Raw genomic sequence first — 17,253 nt, 5'->3', positions numbered from 1 at the left:
CTTACAATCTGACTTACAGTTTGTGGTAAAGACTGTTTCATTGTGTTTTTCTGTAATATTTTGTATGGTGCATGCTTTCCTCCTTTTTAAAAGTTGTTATCCGGTGGCAGTAAGTCTCATCACGAGGATAAAACCTAAAACCACAGGTGGATGAAAGGAGAAAAACTCCCATCATCTGTTTTGAATTCATGCCCGGGCGGCAGAGAAGGGGTTAAAGTCACATGGTAGCGGGTGGTATTATCAGCCCGGGGCTATAAAAAAAGAGAGTATGCGGAGGAGAAAAAAAAAAAAAGAAAAAGAGAGGAGAACAAAGAAATCAGAGTCTATTTAAAGAGAAGTTGCCCCGGATCCTGAGCGTCACTCTCCGCACCGCACACTGCGCCAAAAAGCCCCTGAGCCTGTGCACGGATGTTGGTGAGGATGCGGACTTCTCTGCTGCTGTCCTGCGTCTTTGCGCTGCAATGCCTCCACAGCGGGCTTTGTCTCCCCGTCCGGTCACCGAGCAGGTACAAAGCGGCACCGGTGAGTGGCACAACACTTGTTCTTTCTCTCCCCCCACTCTCCCCTTTTTTCTCTTTCTTTTTTGTCTCTTTCCAGACTTTTTTTTTATCGTTGGAAAGTTTTGAGAAAGGTGGAAAACCGGCAAAGTAAACCTGTGCAGGAGTTTGCAGGCGTTTTGTTGGTTTGGCACAGGCGCAGTGGCTCGTTTTGTTCCAGATTGAATTAAGCTGCACATGCACGCATGAGAGATGTTTTATTCTTTTGTCATTCAGAGGAATCTGCACTTTCCTCTCCTGCAACTGATGGACAATCCCGCTGTGTACACACACACACACACACACACACACACACACACACACACACACACACACACTCACGCACACCGCAACTACAAGCTTGCAGAAGTTTTCTGGTCTTGATAATCAACTTTAAACTGCATGCATGAGCGATTTTAATTCTTTTTTACTTTTACAGGAATGTGCACTCCTCCCACTCTCCACATTTCATTCGTTATGCTGCAAGTGACCCCCCCCCCCCCCCCCCCCCCCACACACACACACACACACACACATCCCATCCACCCCCCGCTCGCGTGCACGCGCTCGCGCACAAACACCTAGTTCAGGATCATCAGGAGCAATGACACTTATATTATAATTAAGAAAATGGCTGTTTTACACATGCACAAGAGCTGACCTGTCACTGTAATTAGGCTGCGAGCTGCTTTTACTTTGAAGAAATCACTATCATCACCCTTTTTGCTGTCTGCTCAGCACTGGACGGCTCCTGAGTGTGCAGCCAAACTTGATGTCTTCGACATTTGTGATGACACCAGCGAGGGTTTTGTGGGGCTTTGCCTCGGCTGAGCCGGGGCTGATCTGTGCAGCAGGGTTGCTGAGTTCCCCTGTCTGCAGGGCAGGAAGCAGTAATAACAGGTCTTACAGGCATTTTGTCAACAACACCATAAAAGAAGAGAGGGGTCCTCCATAGCGAGCGGCATGGCGGCGTCAGCAGCATCTACCACACTTTTAAATTAAGTCAAATAGGCTCAGCTTGGTGTGCCTGTGTCTGTGGTGAGTTTCCCTGCGGTGTGTTAACCTGCACACACACTTTTCACTCACTCGTCTCAGTTTGCTCTATGATTTGTACTGCATACTTTTCATTCTTATATTTCTACTCACTGCATTCTAAGTGGGGCTGCATGATGTGGACACAATGTCATACCTCGATACTTATGACAAATATCTTGATAACAATATGATATACTGTATGACTGTGGGTTCAGACTTAGATGAAGTTTTAAGCGTAGCAACAGTGAAAATGATGCATTCCTCATAAAATGCAGTGACTTCACAAAGTATTTCACTGATCAGAACGGAGCAGTCAGTGTCTCAGACTAACTCTAACCCTGAACTTGGTGTTGTTGGTTTTTTATAATATCCAGCATGTTCATATCTAGATAACGACATGATAGCGATATATTGTTCAATGTTCAGTTGCTCTATTCTTATTAATATTCTCCTGTATTAGTGCACACTGTTGCAATTTCCTGCAGAAATGGATCGATTCCCTTGAGTTTCCTGAAAGGACTTAACATTTCATCACATCTTCTGTCATCCTCATGCAACTCGCATGAGGACATAAAGGTGCATTTCCACTCTTTGTGCTGACATTGTGTTGCTACACCTGTGCATCAGGCACTAGGAAGAGATCCATGGCGTCGCCGTGTGTTTTACCACACGGTAACACGGGAACCAGGCCGCCTTAAAGTGTGAGCACACTTGTTGTTGTCAGCAGTGCCATCAGCTCCCACAGGCCTGTCAGAAGACCTGGACTGAACGGATGAAAAATGAGTCTTTTAGCAGCCAGGAATATGTTGCACCTGCGATGACAGCTTTGTTATGTCTCTCACTCATTTAGCTGGAAAGTCTAATCTGTAGTTTTGTCAATTTGTTCCCCGTTGTTGACAAAGGAGCGAGCGATTACACAAGCCTGGACAGGCCTCTCTGTCTGTGGCATTCAGGGCAGCGGGATACACAAAGTGTCTTGTTTTTGCTCTCTCTGGTCGGGGGTGGGGGGGTTGCAGATGGAGGGAACGCGGCAGCTAACTGTTTGGATTTCTCCATTGTCAACAAAAACCCCGAGTCCCTCGCTTTTCCTTCCTGTTTTGCTCAGTCATGTCTGCATCTCCGCACCAAGCCGTCGGTGGGGAAAACCGCAAGAGCGCAGGTGACATCAGAGCGCCGTCCGGGTTCCCATCGGCCAGATCTAGGTCACAGCTGCACGGGGCCGCGAGCTGCTGGTGAGAGACGCTCGTGGGTATGCAGTTAAAAGGCACATGCGCCCCTCCCTCGAAAAGTTAATCTTGGGTTCGTTAGTGGGGAGGAGGGGCCCTTCGCCTCGTTATGAATCCCTCATTAACAAGGTCAGGTCACGCTCTGCCTGCGAGCGGGCGCTCTCACGTTGTTTACATCTCAGGTGCTTGGCTACTGCTGCCATCCAGATTATCACGGGACTGAAACCCTGCCTGGACGGGATCAGCATGACTGGTAGTGTATTACAGCACACTGCGCAATCTGGATGGCTTTATTAATCCCATAAATTATCGAGGGGGGTGTATCGCTCCTGTCGGTGCCTGGATGACGTCTGCAGAACGAAGTATTTGCAATTTATGGAGCACATTCCATCGATTTGAGAATTGGCAGATGTTGGAGTTTGCTGAAAAACAAAGCAGGGGATTTGGCTGGTAACTATTACTCCCGCGGGGATACGCACTCTTTAATAATGACATAACGCTGAAATCATCAGTGTGTCGTCCCGCCGCCAGACTGACAGAAGATCTGCCAGTGTGGAGGCCTCAGCGGATGATTTTTGTGTGTGTGTGTGTGTGTGTGTGTGTGTGTGTGTGTGTGCTCAGGACAAGAGATAAGAGATTTAAGTCGAAGATCATCCACTGTTCTGATTTCTCGTTTGATGCATCGGATTTGGAGAGAAAAGGAAGAAGATAGGGAGGTTTTTTGTAAATAATTTTTGTAACTCATATCTGCCTCCTATGGCACAATCACTCCGGTGGAAGCGAGCCTTTGTGAGAGCACACCCTTCAGCCTCAGGCCTTATCTGCCTCCTCCAGTAAACAGTCACTTATGACCGATTTCCTACCATCCTGGATTTAAGCGCTTTATGTTTTGGACAGTTAGATTTCATCTGCACGATAAATCAGCTCTTCAGCGTCTGCAGCGACTGGAGCCCTGGGAACTTCGGCTCTTTTAACTTCCCGCGTTGGGCTGCAGTTTGTCGCTGCTGCAGAGACATCAGCGTCCAGTTTGAAGCACATCAGCTGTTTTTTCCAAGTTAAAATCCTGCACTTTAAACTAATAACCAATTTGTGACGTCCAATCAACACAATCCAGGAGTTATTTGCTAATGAATTGAGATAATTTACTTTTTTCCCCCCTTTTTTTGGTAAACCCACGTCTCCTTCACACCTGCCTCGCCTGCTTTAGTTAATGGTTTTCGAAAGCTGTTTCCCAGCATGCCCTTTGACCCTCCGACTGCAAAATGAACATGATGTTTTGATGCCGCATTGCATTCTGGTCAATTTGCTGCCCCTGCGGTGGCCTTCGAGTGCAGCGTCGGAAACCTGTATTTTCCGACGTCGGAACTCCACGTACGACTTTTCAGGCGTTCAGGCGTTTTGGTTGGAAATATCGGGTAACCATAGCAACCTGGAAAAATCGAATCCGCTCCAAACCCGAGTTACGTGATCAGAATCGGAATCAGAATCAGAATCAGAAATCCTTGATTGATCCCCGAGGGGAAATTGGGTCCGTTGAAAAATTATAAGAAACAGAAAAAAAATAATAAAAAAATATGTTCACTACGAATTTGTAAAAATATATATATATATGTGCATGTGCATTAATCCTACAGAATATTAGCACAATAAATAAGACCAAACAAATAACAACAAATAAGAAATTGAGGATCATTACAAAAAGCACATATTCAAGAGTTATTTTTTTATATCAGCGGCAGAGTGATGAGTACAGACTGCTCATGAGGAAGGCTGTATCGATCTTCTGCGTTTTTATCGGCTCCAGGGTGGCTGGAAAGAAAATAAACAATATTTAAAAGAAAAGAATACAGGTATTTCTGTTGTCTTGGAGTGTTATGATTCAGAAACTCAGGCAGCGTCGGTGTTTCTCGGTTTCTGTCCGGTGATTATGAGTCTGATGTGGCGTTCATGTGCTGGTGAACTTGGTAAATCCGATGTTTTTGATGAGCACTTGAAGGCGCTCTCGATTTTTTTCTACATGACGGATTTCTCCTTGTCTGATTGTTGATTATAAGAGACTGACACCAAAACCTGCCGTGTTTACTGCTGATGTTTTTCATCACCATGCCAAACTCCATTATCTCCAAATATCTGGACGTCCCTCACCTCGTCTGGGTTTGGCTGGTTGTGCACACGAAGAGGGGGGAAAAAAAAAAAAAAAAGCTACCAAATGGAGCGACAAATGGAAAATGCACATGGGGTGTTTTTGTGAACCCTGACCCGAAAACACACGGCTGAAATAACATCTGAAAGTGAACAAAGCAGGGAAAAAAACGAGGATAAAAGTTGATTTAAGGTGGACTTGAAGCTGAACTTGGTGGGATCCTGGTCGGACCTGCAGTGAAAGCTTCACTAATTGCCGTCTGGCTCCAAGCTCTTGTCATGGTCCTGTCAAGCTAAAAGACGCTGACCTGATAGAAAAAGAAGCACTTTACCATGTCGGGTGTGTGTGTGTGTGTGTGTGTGTGTGTGTGTGTGTGTGTGTGTGTGTGTGCGTTGGAATAAAGACACTTTTCAGAGGCACCGTGCACAGACATGTTCCCTGTGCTCTCTGAATACCACTGTCAGATCCCCTCCGCTTGTTGCTCACAGATCTTGTCATCACTGTAACCAGAAGCTAGATGTGTCCATACATGTAATGGACCCCCCCCTCACCCACACACACACACACACACACACACACCCCTCGCCCACCCCCCCCATTCACCACCACCACCAACTCCCCCACATGTTCCCATAATGATAAAGCATCCCAGCGAGGCCTTCAGGGCTTTGGGGTTTTCTCATCGCCGGCTTCTTGCACACTCAGCACAAAGTGACAGATTAATCCTCCCGAGGGTTTTTTTTTTTTTTTTTTTTGGCTGTTTCTCCAAAACATCGTGCAGCAGGCACCCGACAACATTTCCATTGTCTGCTCTGAAATTAGAGGCGAGCACGCGAGCGCGGCCGCAGAGACGGTGACTCGCAGGGCTCGTCTCACACGCTTCCTCCTGCGCTGTGTTGTTGAGTTCATCCACTGTAATAAACGTGCATTTTCAAAACACTTGACAACGGTATGTGAGTAAAAACCTGGTGGACATGAATACATGTTGCTCAACAGTCACGTCGCCCTCAGCCCCTTTTTTCATGCACATTTTGCTGTGTGGAATAAAAAAAAGACCATAACAGCAGCACAATGTGATGATGCATGTAGACTTGGAAGTATAAATGCAAAAAAAAAAAAAGTATCTGTGTAAAATTAGGCACTGTAAATAAACTGGTTGTCCATAGCAACAGTAGGCTATCATTCCCACAGGTGGTTACGGCTCATCATTCACTTATGCAGATGTTACAGAAACATATCTTAACCCTTTGAAAACTGTGCAAATTCACTTGATTTCTCTCAAAAACATTCTATATTTAAAATGAAAGAAAAATGACCACAAAATTACCCAAACAGCAAAAAAAGTTAGAAAACAACCACAAAACTGAGACAACCAAAAAAGTGAATAAATAAAGAAATAAATAATGAAAAAAATACATTTTAAAAATCACTGTAAAATTACCATAAAAAGCAGCAGCAAAATACAAGAAAATTACCCCAAATTACTTTAAAAGTTGCAAAAAAAATTTGGGAAAAAATGCAAAAATAATGGCCATAAATTGATCAAAAAATTAGAAAAAAAAAAAAAGTAGAAAAGTGCTATAAAATTATCAAAATAAATAAATAAATGAAAATATACACAAGTAAAGTAAAGAAATGAAGTGTGAAATATAAAATCCTTCAAAATAAAAGTCTGAAGTTTCAAAAAAATGACTTGCAGTTAATTTGAGTTATTTATGGAAATGGACCAAATGCAGGCTGTGGATATAAAAGTGCCGTTGCTGCCTTGTTGTAGCAGCCATGCAGGGAATCGAACCCCTAACCCCAGCGGCGGTGGTGCCTTGCTCGAGCCGTGGCGACCAGCCTCTCCAGCTAATGCTGTTGTTTGGGTTTAACCTTGACCTTTGACCCGACGCCTGCTGCCAATCAGGGAGGTTTTGTCGGGGTTTCACTCGGCCGGGGGGTCGCTCGGGTCAACTGATCCATTTGACATGTGGGTGGGGCGGGGGGGTTCAGTCCCTCGACCTTTTTCTCTTTTCATGTGCTGCTTTGAAACGACAGGGGAGGCCCCCGTGCCCCCCTGTGCCCCCCCCTCGCCCCCCCGCCCGGGCTGAGCCGCGTTTTACAGCCTGAAAACCAACACGGCCCTCACCTCGCTGATGGGGATCAACTCCAGTCAAAACGTCAGACTTTGTTTTGTGGGTGGAGGTTGCCGCGAGGTGACAGACATTGGACTTGAGGGTTGCCAGTTCAGATCCCCTCCCTCAGTAAGCAGCAGTTGAGCAAGGCACTAAAGCCCGAACTGCTCCAACAGACGTCCTCAGCACACGAAACCAGGTGAATAACCAGGTGCTGGCAGTAAATCTGGTGATGCATCTACATGTGATCATTTAAAATCCCTGATACATGCACTCCCCAAGGATTATGTTTCCCTAGACTGTTACCATGGTGATAACCTCGCTTCAGCTGACTCGCGTCCGTCGGCCTCCTGGGGGGATTTCCCCAACCTGGGTGGTAAACGTGGCTTTTTTTTGTTTTGTTTTGTTTTGTTTTGTTTCCTTGCGTCTTCATCAGATGCAACGTTTAGATGTAATTATTAAGGATTCTTCAGTGATTGTAGAAAGATGAGTTTTTATGCTCCAGGCGTTGTGTATTTATTATGTTTATCATGTCAGTTTCATATCCTCTGTCTCTCCGCTCACACATGCAAACACCTAAAAAGACATTCAGAAACGGCTGTAAGGGTTTACATGGAGCAGTGATCGGGTTTCTCCAGGAGAAATCTAGCCGCCTTATGCCGATTTCGCTTAATCTCTTACTCCAATTATGGAAAGCAGCTTACATGGCAATTTAGAAATCAGGTAACCGCCACTGCTAATATCTAATAATTGGTTAAAATGTACTAAAATGTGTGTCTTAGTGGGTTAAAAATGTGAGAAAAATGGTTTAAGCTGGATAATGATAATGATAAATGAATAAACCAGAATTACGGGGTATGTAAACGCAGTCACTGAGGCTTCCAAGCTTCTTGAAGGGCACCAGTAGCAGACTGGGGTTTCATCCGGTGCAAATACATGAAAACTAGATGAATGTGGAGCAGGTCAATGCTGAAAAGGAGCACACACACACACTCAGTCAACCATCCCTAGATAAATAAAAGGAAGTGAATGAACAGTGAATTCCAGCCTGGTTCAACAGCATGTCCCTCATTCCAGGTCTGCACAGCAGTTTCATGTCAACAGCCAGCACGCCGATAGACTTCAGACCCGCATTAAGATCTCGATAAGGGTTTCGTCACTTATCTGGGGGTTTTTGTTGTCGGTCTGCACGGCAGGAGGGGAGGGAACAGTGGAGAGTGAAACCTCAGAGCAGGGAAATCACTCGTACACATTTTCTGTCCTGTAAAAAAACTAAGAACGAAGTCATATTTTGTTGGAGTCCCAGTTCTAGTTGTTTATTGTTCTTCACTGAAACAGAAGCCTTCAGTGATCGGATCTCAGGACGCATTCGGAGGTGGCCTGGGACGCCTTTGTCCGCATCGCATTAGAGGTGTAAACAGACAGGTGTCCCAGGACGGACTGAAGGACCGCCCACTCACCTGACGTCCTCCGTCTTGTCCAGCCAAACACCCTCGACACCGGCCAGACCGTCACTTTTCCAGCAGGGAAAATATGTGAGCTGAACTGTCAGCTGATGGATCAAATACAAGCTGAAGTGCAGGTCGGCTGTAAAGCAGCTGCTTAATGAAGAAAAACTCCCCCTAATTAGACACGAGCTCCCCCAAAAACATGTTGCAAGAAAATTTGAGTGGTGTTTAAAATATGTATTGACAACACGCAGGGTTTTTTCTTCCATATAAAATTCGGAGGCGGTGGCAGTTCTTAAATTTCATGCCCCGGCGCAATTAAACTCATTCTCTCTAACCTTAGCCATGACAGAATTATATTATATATATTATAGGCAGCCGTATGTTGTGCATTGCAGTTACTACAGAAGTACCACAGAGATATTACAGGTTGATTTATCCACCTGAGCGTAGAACCCGACCCTCTCAGACCCGCTGGAATAACTCAGTAATCTGAGCCTGAGCGTGATCGGGTCGAGCTGGAGCAGATGTGAAATGCGTCCTCAGTGATTGAGAGCCACTGTTAAATGCCATTTTATTTTTATTTTTGCATGGAAGGAGGACAAGCAAAGTCTCCCTTTCTCTCTCTCCCTCTGTCTCTGAGATGATATGTATTTATTTGCATGTTGAGCGGGAAAGTGAGATCCGATCACAGGTGGGCAGGTGAGGCGCATGTGGAGATGCGTGTTAATGCCAGGTGTGTGCAGACGGACTGACAGCTGTCCCCTGGTGTTCGCAGCACAAAGCAAAGATGCATTTTAATCGCAGGTGGAGACGGAGCCAAAGAGGCTCAGCTCGCTTCAAGCTGCACCCTGATGCGCCCCCGGCTCTTTTAACGAGGAATGCTGATAATGCTAACATGCTATTTTATGGGAACCTGCGAGAGAAATGTGCAGAGGTTCTCCCCTGAATCTCTGCGCATTGAAAAGCAGCTCGGCCCCAACGGTCAGCGTGCAGCCCGAAGAGGCGACTCAGAGCGAGACGCTGAATCCCCACCAACGTCATGATCAGTTTCCTGGGCTCTGCACGAGGTTTTCACGCCGTTAAAATGGATTTGTCCTCGTCATTGTGGCCAAGTGCAGCTCATGGGGAGGGGATTTTGGTTCATGGGATGAGCCAAAAGCTCATGGGTCTCTGTAATTACACTGATCAGGAGCAGTGTTCTTCATTTCATTGTATCTGTACAATGACAATAAATGCTTTCTGCTCTATTCCAAAGTGCCTTAAGATAACTTCTCCTTTAATTTGATGCCATACAAATAAACGTGAACTGAACTGAACCTCTGTTCTCTGGGTAATCATGCACTCAGCCCAGATTAACAAAACCAAAACTGAAAGTGCATGCTAACCCTACGGTGTCGTAACCTCCAAACGCATTTCATTTTCATTACTTCACAAGAAGAAATTGGGTTAAAAAGTGAGAAAAAAGATTTGGTATTAGGGTCACACAGCTCGGTCAGCAAGAGAGTAGAAGACGCCTGTTTGTCTGAAAAACACTTCCTGGAAGTCACCTGAAATTTATGCCGGCTGCATCCGACTCCAGAGCCGCCATGCTCTTTACAAGGAGCTCGGTGGTTAAAAACTATCTGCCTGACCTGCAGTCTCGGGGTCAGGATGTTTTATGGGTCAGACGTTTTAGGGTAACAAAACTCTCTACCCTGTTCACCTGAACTTGATTAAAATATTAGAGTTCATCACAAGTAATAATAATAGGGTCATTCCATGTCATTTCAACAAAAGGCCCACGCACTTGGGTCTCAAAAAAATCTGAAATTTCCACCAGCTGTTCCTTATTTATCCAATAGCAATGGTCATTATATTTTAGGTTAATAATGAACAAATAATAAACAATAAATGAATATAAGACACAGAAGCAAGCTACAATGGTCTAATATTGAGGAATTTCAATATTTGCGAGCGGTGAAGTAGCCCCATGTTTGGGATAAAAAAAAAAAGGAGAACTTGCATAAAGAAAAATTGTTTCATATCCCAAGAAATAGGCAGCTTTGAACTTTAAATTAAAACAGAGATCAGATTTTTTTAAGACATTCCCACATGCAGTTATGGGCCAATGAAAATCTGACATGAAAACTTTTTTTTGGATTTGGAGAAGCTGCCATCCAGAAACCGATGCATATATCTGACTAAGCATTAAAGCTTTGAACAGTCCATGTATGTATCTCAAAGCTCTGAAAAAATCAAGACGCTGGGGCAAATACAAAATTGTTTTCTGAAGGCCCAAACATGGTCGACCACGAAACCTGTGTAATTTTTTTTCCATTTTTGAGGGGCTGGCATGCCTACCAGTTATGATGTATGACAGATGTTTTTGTATATTCTGAGAGAGTAGGTGGAGGTGTATTATTGTACCAAATTTCAGTTTCCTATGTGGTGTAGTTCCTGAGATATTGACACCTGAAAATGACACATACCCCCCTTCACTAAATTGGCCATATCTCAAAAAGTATCCATCCGAGCAAACTAAAATTTTAAAGTGTGCCTATTGGATACATAAGGAACAACTGGTGAATTTTTCAGAATTTTTTGAGACCCAAGTGCGTGGGATGTCCTGAAAATTTGTTAAAATGACATGGAATGACCCAATAATTATTACAATACAATTGAAACACCTAACACCTTTTTAAGTCAAACTACAAAGCGGAAATCAAACCCCCTACCCTGGCCGTGGTAGTGCATTGGGAAATGAGTAATACTCTGATACAGTAGTACTTGTAAATAAGCCATTTCCTCTCAGAAAAGTCCCCTGTCTGCATTATTAACACTTTTAATGATCCATATTAAAACCAAAGGATGCAGCTTGTGGCGGTTTCATTCAATGAGGAATGCGAGCAATGCTAACAGGCCGTTTAAGGGAAACTGTAGGACACGGGAGAAACGTTCCCCCCCCGACTGTGAACAGAATAAGTGTCTTGTGGGTCTTGTGGGGGGGTGGGGGAGGGGAGGGGGTGCAGGGGGGGCAGCCAATCCCTGTAACACTGTGAATCACACAAGGGGGCGGGAGAGGGGGGGGGTCTAATGTTTCTTCCTTGATCAGGACTCATCAGTCACTGTGTTTCTGCCGTCTGGAACACATTCCATGAATCCTGCTGGGTTTTGTTCCTCATAACCTACAACACGGCAACGGCCCGAGCCCCGCCGCGCCGAGGCCGGCCGGCCCGCCTCCAACAACCAAAACAACAGCCACCGCTTTGTTCTGAAGAATTTTTTATGGATTGAGCAACGTTTTAGCGCCGTTTATGTTTTACATGTTACAGATGTAGCTGACACTCTGCTAATCCATGTGTCTTTTGAATGAGCACCGCTTTATAGTCAGTGTGTTTTTGTTTTTCTGTTTTTTTTGTTTTAAGGTCAAAACACCCAACACCCAAACTGTTGGAGTGATGCTGTTCTTAGCTGATGTTTGTGGTAATGTTCAATTTCAAAATCTGACTGTTTTCATGCCTCCAAAAATTCAAAGTATTCAGTGTTTCCCCCGAGATTTTTCATTCTGGTCGCGGTGCAAAATCTTCCCCAGCAGCATTTAGATCTTTATGGACACCAAAACCCTCCAGTGAGACCAAGACGATGTGGCCTGTCTGGCACAAAGCTTCACCAAGCGCCAAGTGTCTCTTCTAGTCTCCAAGCGGCTCAGTTGTCATTTTCCCATCCAGCACCCGGGTTGTATAAAAAACAAAGTGTCTTGTGTCCATCTGAGCTCTTAAAATGAGCTGAGCTCAGCTGCAGTGTTGCTGCGTTGCTGAAAGTGACTGAGCAGCAAACAGCAGCTCTGAGGTCAGTGCTGCAGGTTTCTCTGCTGTCTGAAGCTCATTATCCAGACAGTGATGGTGGCCTCCATAGGGGGCGCTGGCGAGCGTCCGCTCTGCTTGTCCCACACACAGGGACGCTGCTTCACCTCAGGGAGCTCAGATGGAGTCCTGATCTGCTCGGGAGCTTTCACTCCGTCTCCTTCCTTCTTACCTGGAGAATCCTCCATTAGAACAGCAGCCCACCAAGGTGTGACACACCTGGCTGTTAAAGGGGATGGGAGACGCACTCTGATCGGTTCACTGCATGTTACGCCCAAAACACAGCCAGGATTAATGAAGAGACTCAGTACAAGCCTTTAGAGCCAAGCGCCTGGCCCAACAACCCCCAAGGTTAAAACAGCAGCAGTGGACTTGGACTCGCCCTAAGTGCACCTGCACCGTGCTCTGCAGACTGTAGGTTGTTAAAATAGAACCCTAAGGTTTTTTTTTTAAGAGTTAACAGCCCTTTAAGGCAAAGTGGCAGATCACATTTACTCACTGGGGGGTCAACCAAGGCCAATAGCGGCAAAACAATACATCCCTCTGACCCCACGTCTTTCCCTCGACCACCGATGATCCTCGGAAAGACGTGAGGATGATTATGTAAGAGAGACGTGCCCGGCAAGGGAAGTGCAGCTCTGGACAGAGGTAACTTCCTCTATCATCTCAACACGTTGCATCGATAGCATCTCACTCAAACGCCCCGCTGGGGTCTGCACCAGAGGAGGAAAAGGAAACGCTGGGTCATAACAGAAGCAGAGAACACCCAAAGGCTCCCCGGGAGTGGAGCTGAGCCACACAGGGTGCAGAGGCGCTGCCCACGGCCAAGCTCTCCTGTGTAATTTGCTGCGGTGGTAATGAGCACAGCCATTTCCTCAGTATCTAGCGGGGGGAATTTACTGTGATGGCTCGGAGGTCCGATGATAAGGGACAGCACAGACACGCTGGGGCCGAGCGTGTGTGTGTGTGAACTGGGTAAACAATGTGGCCCGGTGACCTAATTGTGAATCCCTGTTGTCATTAAGCTCAGATTTCATGCTGAACTCGAATGACACCGCCGGCCCTGAAATGCACCGCAGCTTTCTCCTCCCTTTTTAGTTTCTTCCTCTTCTTGTTTGTTATTTTCTCTCTCCACTTTCTCACCATTAATCTTTTTCCTCTTTCGCTTCCCCTGATTTCCCCCACGTTCTTCTTTTTCCCTCGTCCTCTTCCTTTTATTTCTTTGTCCTGTTTGCTGCTTCTTCCTCTCCTCTTTCTTTATTTGTTTCATGTTTGTTCTTCCGTAAAAGCCTTTCTTCTTGCGCTTCTTGTTCTTTCTCTCGCTTTTCTATATCATTTCCCTCGTCTTTCTTCCTCTGAATAAACAACTGATCTCGAGCTTATTTTCATGGCGTGGCATAAAAGCGGCTAATCCCACAGGAGATTACATCACACGTTACACTTTTATACAGTTTGTAAGTCAAATTATCAAGATGAAGATAAGATGGCTTTAGAGGAACAGGGAGCTGTGAATGAGCGAGGCGGGAGAGGCCCTCACTCATCCACCAGACCAACCAGACACTTTTTTATTTTTGTTTAACCCACGATTGAAAATTGTGGAGGTGGTTATGGACAGATCTGTGTGTGATCTCTGAGCCTCTGCTGCCTGTTTTGGGTGAAACTTCAGGCGAGTCATGGATTTTGACTCTGGGGTCGTGCATTTTGAAAATAAACCTGGCTGACCTCAGACAGGTAAAATCTGATAGATAGATAGATAGATAGATAGATACTTTATTCATCCCGAAGGAAATTCACAGTTTTCAGCAGTATCCACAGAGTACAAGATTAAGTAAATAAAAAATAAAGAATAAAAGATAAAAAATAAAGAATAAAATATGACACTCAAGCTCTAAAGATCTAAGTACCCAATGTGCAAAAAACAATGTGCAAAAAAACAAAAAACCAGTGTGCATCAATTTATATAATGTGCATAGATGTGGGCAATGTGCAAAACCTTTAAAGGAATATTCCAATATTTTAGGCAAAATCCCCCCTTTTTCTGATTTCTTCAGACTGAGACAAGATGTTGGACACCATTTCCACTTCTGTACGTGGACACGTCGTAGAATTTAGAAAAAACAAACAAGTTCCTAAGCCGTACAGGGATCGCTGCAATAGACAGAAAAATAACCACTCTGAGGCTCCGTTTACACATTGTCGGGTATTTTGAGAAACGAATATTTAGATAGATAGATAGATAGATAGATAGATAGATAGATAGATAGGTATACTTTATTGATCCCAAACTGGGAAATTCACACGTTACAGCAGCATCATCAATAAAAACATAAAATAAAATAAATAAATAAATAATAATAATATTAATAATAAAAATAAAAAAATACCATTAAAATTAAAAGTATATACAATAGAGACTAAATATGCAAAATATTACTCTAAAGACAATGAGGGCTAAGTATATACAATAAACTAACCTAAGAATATGAGGTGTTTAAGTGTTGAAATGTAAGAAATGTAAGATATACCGATGAAATAATAAATATGGAAAATGAAATATACAGATAGTAGATGGTATGGCACAGGGTAAGCTTGAAACCATGGAACCAGGAAACCAAGTGGCAGAACCTGATGCCCGGTACTGGGATTCGGCAACTGTCCGACTTGATTTGGCCCCATGGAATCACCACTTTTGTTTTCCAAAATAAAATTGTGCACACAGCATAGTTTTCAAAAAAGTTTTCCTTTACATCAACCCGCATAAATACGCCGTCGAGCGCTATCATAACTAAGCCAAGGCCATGGGCGGCGGTGTAGGAAGAAGGAGAAAACCATGCAAGCCAATCAGATGGTGCATAATGTGACGTCAGCTGCCTAAAACTCTGTTTTTCTCTGTTTTTCTCAGTTTACATGCAAACGCGACACGGGAGTTTTCCTAAATCTCCACTCTGGCCGGAGTGTTTAGAAAGAATCGTTTTCAGAGACGAATTCGCCGTTTGTGTGTAAAAGAAGGGCACAAACGAAGGGAAATGTCTCTGTTTTTAAAAATATCCATGTATGTGTGAATGGGTCCTCATTTTTACCAAACAGTCCCAAGATGTGTATTTCAAATCCACATGATCCAGAGTGTAAATGAGACAGCTTCAGAGTTGCTGTGAGGTTTATTGTTTTCACGTTGACGGAGCCAGGCTAATGACTCCCATAGACCTCAAGTGTTTATGCTAAGCTAACAGGAAATGCTACCCATAGGAGCCGAAGCACTGGACATCCAGAGGTGGAAACAGTGTCCAACATCTGGTCTCAGCCTGAGGAAGTCGAGAAAAGGGTTGAAGTCTTGACACTGACTTGTTTGGTTTGTCTCTCCTGTGAATGAACGAGCTCAAACTCACTCACCGACGTTGTCCCTCTTCAAGGGTTTGTTCCAGGCGTCCGAGAAGTTCCACGACCTGAAGAAGAAGGGCAGGGTTCCTCACGCTCAGGACTTGGTGAAGGAGGCCGGCGCGCCGACGCACGCCACCGCCGCGTGGAACCGACCTCGCTGCGGCGTGCCGGACTTCCCCGCCCAGAAGGAGGTGCACCTCGGACAGCGGCAGAAACGCTTCGTGCTGTACGGAGGCCGCTGGGAGAAGACGGACCTCACCTACAAGTACGGAGAACTCTCTTATTATTCCAGATTATTATTCCATGGCTGTGTTTGATACGCAGCTCTGATTGGCTGATGGACGTGTTTTTACGCAGCAGCTAACTCATCTAACAGCAACACATCATAATCAATTAATATAGTCCAGTATGTTGATTTCTATGGAACTTTAATTTGAAGTCAGTCGATTAAACTTACACAAAAAGATTTTAACACCATTTTTAATTATTATGAGTCAAAAGTCACATGTTTTGCTCCCATGATTCTTGTTTATTTTCATCTCAGGTCAATAATCTAATATAAAGTCAACATATGGCCAATCATTTGTTCAATGGAAAGATTTTTTTACCCATATGCTACTTGTTTTTTAATAGTATTGATTCACCATCTCGTCATGTATTATGTCTTACTGTCTGGGCATCTGCTCATTGAGCTTTAACGTACGGCAAAATCTCCTTGCTAATGCGACTGACACTCCAAGATTTTATTATATTTAGAGATAAAGATAGAGATAGATAACTTTATTGTCATTCAAGCACACATGCATAAAAAACGGTGCACTCGAACGAAATTTTGTTGCATTTTGCAGTTAAAAAACACAATCAACAATTATACAAAACAATCAGCCATAAAGGTGCTTTTGTGTGCATACAATTAAAACAGATCTGCAATAAATATATATACGAATAAATAAATAAAATATCTGGTCATCTGGATGAATGATCAGACCAAGTCACCACCCTGACTGATGAGGAGGAGGCGCTGGTCCCCATGACACTTTTAACCCTATAAAGCCTGAACTATGAAAGAATTGGCAGAAAATTCCAATTTTTTGAAACGGAACCCTTTATTTAGTCCTATAACAAAATGTAAAAAAAAAAAAAAAAAAAAAAAAAAGATTTTTCAAAAAATATGTTATTACCTACGATTTTTCTGTTGTATCATATATGACAGTACTTGAAGTGCCAATGCTATGGTCCAGGGTGAACAGGGGAAGTGTCCAAAGGTATACAACAGTATTTTGGTCAAGTATTGATTAAACTGAAAACGAAAAACGGAATTGAAAATGTGTATCATATATGATACAAATGGTTTTATAGGGTTAAAGATGTGACTTTGGAGCAAATATGTAGCTTTTTGTCATTTTCTTTCTATAATAATAATGAAAAGCACAAATTCACATTTTGACTCGGTTAGGCTACAACCTCATCTTATTGCTGCCAACTGAGGCTTCAGTATCAAGTGCAGGTTTACTGAGAGTGTGAG

The 17,253-nt window shown here is 44.0% G+C and overlaps 1 protein-coding gene across 3 annotated transcripts in view; it reads left to right on the top strand.

The window, feature by feature from the left end:
- Positions 1–358: 358 nt before the first annotated feature.
- The window catches only part of mmp11a (matrix metallopeptidase 11a), a 36,193-nt gene continuing 19,298 nt past the window's right edge, over positions 359–17,253 (top strand). For 2 of the 3 annotated variants that reach the window (XM_030059411.1, XM_030059410.1), the window contains exons 1-2: positions 398–522; positions 15,761–15,993. In XM_030059411.1, the coding sequence (XP_029915271.1) occupies positions 409–522; positions 15,761–15,993 (347 nt within the window). In that variant the 5' untranslated portion in view covers positions 398–408. Of the gene's footprint in view, positions 523–15,760; positions 15,994–17,253 lie in introns of all 3 variants that reach the window. The other variant, XM_030059412.1, reaches the window with a different exon arrangement.

This window comes from Myripristis murdjan, chromosome 9, assembly GCF_902150065.1.
Source record: "Myripristis murdjan chromosome 9, fMyrMur1.1, whole genome shotgun sequence".
NCBI lineage: Eukaryota > Metazoa > Chordata > Actinopteri > Holocentriformes > Holocentridae > Myripristis > Myripristis murdjan.
This window is presented reverse-complemented; position numbering and strand designations above follow the sequence as displayed.